The 5,734-nt window shown below is 43.3% G+C and overlaps 1 protein-coding gene across 1 annotated transcript; it reads right to left on the reverse strand.

The window, feature by feature from the left end:
• Positions 1-3,180: 3,180 nt before the first annotated feature.
• LOC118736360 lies at positions 3,181-5,734 on the reverse strand. Its single transcript, XM_036466454.1, has 2 exons — positions 5,660-5,734; positions 3,181-5,600 (listed from the first exon to the last, which is right to left on the reverse strand). Exons 1-2 carry the CDS (start codon positions 5,732-5,734, stop codon positions 3,390-3,392), a joined length of 2,286 nt encoding a protein of 761 aa, XP_036322347.1. The 3' UTR covers positions 3,181-3,389.

Here is a 5,734-nt window from a genome sequence, read left to right on the forward strand (position 1 = left end):
ATGTAGGTGCGAGTCTTCCGAGGCAGACGAAGCTTTGTCAGGTGGTTATGCCCCCAAAACGGCATTCACAGGTCGAATTCTGTTTATGGCCTCTCGGTAGGCTTCGTCCGTCAATTCGTATGGATGTTTTCCGACATGCCTTGGCGAGGACTCTGCTGTTCGGGCGCCCGCGTCAGTGGCACCCTATTAGGAACTGCTCCTCGATGGGGAATATTTGCGCATCGTTGCGTAGATGGTGCTGTGGCGACATAAGAATGCTTCCGGTTGCTGTCCAGAGAGCCGTGTGTTGACAAGTCTGTAGCTTCGTCCACTACGACCTGATGGTACCTTGGGACCACCCGGGTGCTGCATAGTTTAGAATTGGACGGCCAATTGCGTTGTATGTTGCCAGCAACGTTTCTCTGGCTCACGACTAGCGACTTGAAGGCCTTTTTGCGGCTCTGTACTGCTGTGAAAATTGCTGTTGTGTGCGCCGAGAAGGTAACTCCGGCAATTTTCGGGTTATTCACCGTCGGAATTGGTACGCCATCAACGAGAATTCCCAAGAAAGTTCGGAGAGGTACTTGATCCGCAAAACGCGGAAAAAGATTTTCCTTAAATGAAATCTGACATTGAATGAAATGAGAATTTGTTCCACAACTCCGGGTTCTCATTAAATTTTTTCATGGGTAATCGATCAACTTTGGTAACTTGGACGTCATACCGAAAGTAAGGGATACGAACGCTGAGTATCTATCGAGAGAGGAGCTCCATCTGGGGGAAAAATCTAGCAAGCCTATTCGAGGACTGGTCGCAGTTAAAAGTATATAAGGGCAGGAACTCTCCATAATCCTCTAGTTTAGGCTTCCAGAGGCAGCGGCAGGCTAGTCCTGTCTCATAAGTGTGAAAGAGATAGAGAGAGATAGAGGTTAATATTTCCATAAAATTATTATGGAAATTATTTGGACATCTAGAGAGCTGATGAGGTCACGCTTGCTCTTCATAGGAGTTTGAACTGCACACTGTTAAATAGGAACCCATGGAGCAAGACATAATATTGCTTTAAATCAGTGGTCGGCAGACCATAGCTCACTGAGCGCTCTCTGAGCACATGTGTGTTTCACACGTATACGAAGAGCGGAAGCTGAGCAGTGCATTTAACGCACACAGTCTCACTTATTGAATCGTTTGAAAATGTTAAAATGCCGACCACTGCTTTAAATGCTTATTGCCACAGATATATGGACTTACTGCAGAGTGGAATCATTTGAATATTTTCCTCTTAGCTTACTCCAATTCGGACACGCAAGAAAAACTAAAACAAGTGCGAGAAGCACACACTGAGGAAGTTAGGTCTTAGCTGCTATGCAATGAATAGCGCGAGCACGAATTTCCGCTTCACACTATAGTTTTATCTTGGCCAATCAATCAGTGCGAATTTCACTCAACAACTTAACTAAAGCGATAAGTACACTGGAGTCTAAACAATTTCTGCAGTACCGATCTAATAATTAGTCTGTTCCTTTGAACTTCGGACTAAAACCTGTGGAACTGTCAAACTACAATTTTACTCTCAAGTGAGAGTAAAAGGAGAACAAATGTAGAAGTGAACGGGAACGCAAAAAGCACTATTTCCTGTAAAACCTTCAGTCGGTTTGTTTACATGTCATTGGTACAACACTGATTTGCCTGAAATATCACTAACTGATTATTAAAATCCATACATATTCAAATATTTCGTTGTTTACTTTCATTTTTTTTTACAAATACAAGGTTTTTTGCTTTCACCGCTTTCTGTTTTTGTTTGCACATGCAAGCAGCTGATCGTTTGACACTTCATGAATTTACAGGGAAAAAACTCCGGACTAAATCCTGTAACTTCCGACTAGGAACAGTTGCTCAGTTACTCTCTCAAAAGTGGCCCCACTAACAGGTTTTATGTCAATAGGAACGACTTCCTGTAAGTTCTGACTAAATCCTGTAAACCGGACTGCTATTGGAACAGACTAACTAAATCCTGTAAGCCCGACTATGTGATTACTTACTACCATCGTACAGTTTCATAAGTAAAAACACTATCAGCTGATTGCTAAAAAATGCTTACACCTGAGATCACCTGTTTTTTGGCTGTGCTCTTATCTTTTACAAAATCTTTCATTTCTATTACAATTTCTTTTATTTCTATTACAATTTATTCAAAATACACTAACACACTGAACCAAAAACACCAATACACTAACCAAAAACACACCTACAGCCTGCCAAAAAAAAAAAAACAGTAAGAAGAAGAGTTACTTTACTTATGGAACTGTACGATGCTTACTACACAGTTTTGAAACTCAAATCTTTTGAACATTACACCGACAGATATGAATTTCTATGAAGTTGAAGGCTTACATCGTTTAAGAAGAAGGAATGAGTAAATGACATACTTCTATGTTGTACAAAGATAGGAGTTACTAGAAATATGGCTTTTTTTCTAATATGCCCACTTATATTTTTCAGTCCTACAATAACCCACAAATAAAGACACTTAAAAATAAACGCCAAAGTGTTTTTGCCCAAGTCAAATTTTAGCAGTTGATAAATAACCCACAACGGAAAACACAAAAAGATCGCACAGAGTGATTTGCCACGGTTAGAAACACTCCTTGCTTGAGAGATGAGTGTTTGTGTCAGTGGTAAACACCATACGAGACACTTGGTGACGGTTATTTTCGATCTCTGGTTATAACTGATAATAGTGACGTGCTTTCCAGTACGCAAAGAATTTTTGTGTGTCGCCAGGAGATATTTTGGTTTATCCTGGTTTACATTTTGATTCGAATGGGCTGAACGTATTATGCTTTGCAACAGCAGACCAAAGAAGTCGCACGAAAAGGAATCGCTTGGTTTAAAACCTCACCTAGTTTCGAACGGCTCGGAGAGATTCCTCTTATTTTGGACGAAGCCACAGGCAGCTTCTGTGAGAGGTGATTGGCTTATCACGTGTCTACTCTAAGAATTGATTCGCGGTGATGATCAAATGAATGGAGTATTTTCAAGGTCTGAAGTCACACTGTCTAGGCTCAATCAGTTGGTTATTGAAAGGTTCCAGCTTTTGTCGACATAGTATGTAGGGCTACACAAATCGTATAATCTCCTTTCTCGTGACGTTGACAAAGTTGGAAAATCAACCAATGAAGGAAGGAGATGGAAAAAATATCTACCAAGCGGCAATCTATCGAACAACGATTCCAAATGTACATAATTCTGTCAACTCAGATTTGAAATGCATATAAAGATTTTATCTTAGGAAATAAGTTAAATAAAAATTATAAATTAAAAAACCATTTCTTAAAACTAAGTATTTTACGCGTTAAGTCTGCTCAGTCTTACTATCCGTCTTTGGTGTTCATACTTGGGGCATTTTAGGCACCGTTACTCGTTAACGAGGTCTGCATTGCTGGTAACGAGAAACCGAGCGGTTGTTGGAACGGCATTGAATGCAGGTGATACACGTGCAGTGGCAAAGCGATGGGCTGCAGGCGCGCCAACATGCGGAAACTGTGAGTGCTAGCCTGTGCTTGCATATCATTCGCCGCAGATTGTGTTTCCCTCAATGAGCCGCCATTTTCGGCTTCCACGCCGTCATCGACGTGTATTTGGAAAGGCAGCGCAGTGGGTTCGAACCGTACCACGGTTGGTTTATTTTCTGAAGCTGATGAATCGAGATCGGTAGGCGTTGAAGTGCTGCGATTCCTATAGCCAAAAATATTAACTGGCGTTGGCTCGAAATGCGTCACAGACGGATTATTATTCGAGGCTGCTTGGTCGAGGTCCGTTGGCGTTGAGGCAGTGGGGTTCTTATAGCCGAAGTTTTGTATTTGTTGGTTTAGTAATTCGGCGCGTATTGCTGCTGCCGCTGCAGGTGCATGTGCTTTGGGCGGCAATGATGCGCCGGCAGCATTCGCTGCAAGACGAGATTGTTGGTGTTGCTGTAGATTCGCGTAATTCGCATTTTGGTTGGTGGCAAAACTGGATAGGTCATGATCTTCGAAATCGTGCTTATCCTCCTCGTCATGCCCGTGATGTTCGTGCTCCTCCTCCTTGTTTTCATGATGTTTGTATGATTCATGTGGCGCATGTATGAAAATAGGTACTTTCTTCTCCACTTCCACCTTATAGGGTACTGGTACTCTCTTTTCCACTTCCACCCGATAAGGTACGTGCACTTTCTTTTCCACGGGGTAAGGCACAGGTTTCTCGATATGCACGGGCACTTTAACCTCTACCGGGTATGGTACGTGCTTGATAACTGGAAATGGTTTTGGTACGTGCACTATTTTTTCGATTATTTTCTCTACAGGATATGGTTTGGGGATGTGTATAACTTTTTCCACAATTTTTTCAACTGGTATATGCACTTTCTTTTCCACTATTTTCTCGACAATTTTCTCCACGGGGTAGGGTTTTGGTACGTGCACAACTTTCTCGACAATTTTTTCCACCGGATATGGTACCTTCTTCTCCACAACTTTTTCAACAATTTTCTCAACTGGATAGGGGACTTTTTTCTCAACGATTTTCTCTACCGGATACGGTTTTGGAATATGCACAATTTTTTCCATTGGCACATGCACGATTTTCTCGACAATTTTCTCCACCGGATATGGTATCTTCTTCTCCACAATTTTTTCGACTATTTTCTCCACCGGATAGGGCACTTTTTTCTCAACAATCTTTTCCACCGGATAAGGTTTGGGCACATGCACCACTTTCTCGACAATCTTCTCCACAGGCACATGCACAATCTTCTCGACGGGATATGGTTCGGGCACCTTTTTAATGATTTCCTTCACGTGATTGTGATGGTGATGATGATGGTGATGTTTCACTTTGATCTTTTCGTGTTGATGCTCTTTCTCTTCTTCGTGTTCTTCGTGCATATGTTCGTGGTGTTCGGAGCCGCTCACTTGAGCGTCGTCCTCGTAAGGCACTGCGGGAGGCTTGAGAAAGGCGTGCGTTGAGAAACTTTCTGATGCCTGCGTCTGCGGTTCACTGTGCGTCGTCGCGGAGTTGGACGCGTCATATGCCGGTGAGCGTGAAAATATAGTCGATGGATGGAATTCTGAAGTTTGTGCAGATGTGCTGGCGGCACTGTACTTTTCCGCTGGTTCCATAACATGCTCATGGGTCTCCTCGTAGGTGTGATACTCCTTAGCGCCTCCTTCACCGTTAACATTTTGCTGATGATAATGTTGATAGTTGTTGTGTCTTGTTGCGACGCTTGACTTTTTCTTCTTGTTACTGCTGTGAGCCGGTTTAACCACATGCACGAAGTGACGAAATTTTTTGGCGCCACGTTTTCCGCGCGGCGCTCCAATATCCTTGTTGCCATTCGGCGACGGTGACGCCGGCTGCGGTGCTGGTTTTACATGAATTTCTACGCGTTTCGACTCCTGCGCCTGCAAATCCGCTTCCTGAATATCGCGTTCGGCATAGTTGTACTGATGTATGGCGTATTCGTGGATCTCATCGCGTGGTAGGCGGCGTGAATTCCTTTTGGCTTGGCTGCTCGCGAGGTAGCAGAGGAAAAAGAGAAGCAACAGCGGCAGGCGTAAGCGAAGCAGAAGTTGATGCTATGGGGTGGTTGAGGGTAAGGTGAAGGGGAGGGAAAAGGAAAACAGAAATGAATGACTTTGCAAACACACGCAGTCGAAGGAATAGCTACCAATGACAGCTGGAAATGCATTTTATCCTTGTTGGGGGTCAT

This window comes from Rhagoletis pomonella, unplaced genomic scaffold (assembly GCF_013731165.1).
Source record: "Rhagoletis pomonella isolate Grant_MI unplaced genomic scaffold, Rhpom_1.0 Rhpom_scaffold_00003, whole genome shotgun sequence".
Taxonomy (NCBI): domain Eukaryota; kingdom Metazoa; phylum Arthropoda; class Insecta; order Diptera; family Tephritidae; genus Rhagoletis; species Rhagoletis pomonella.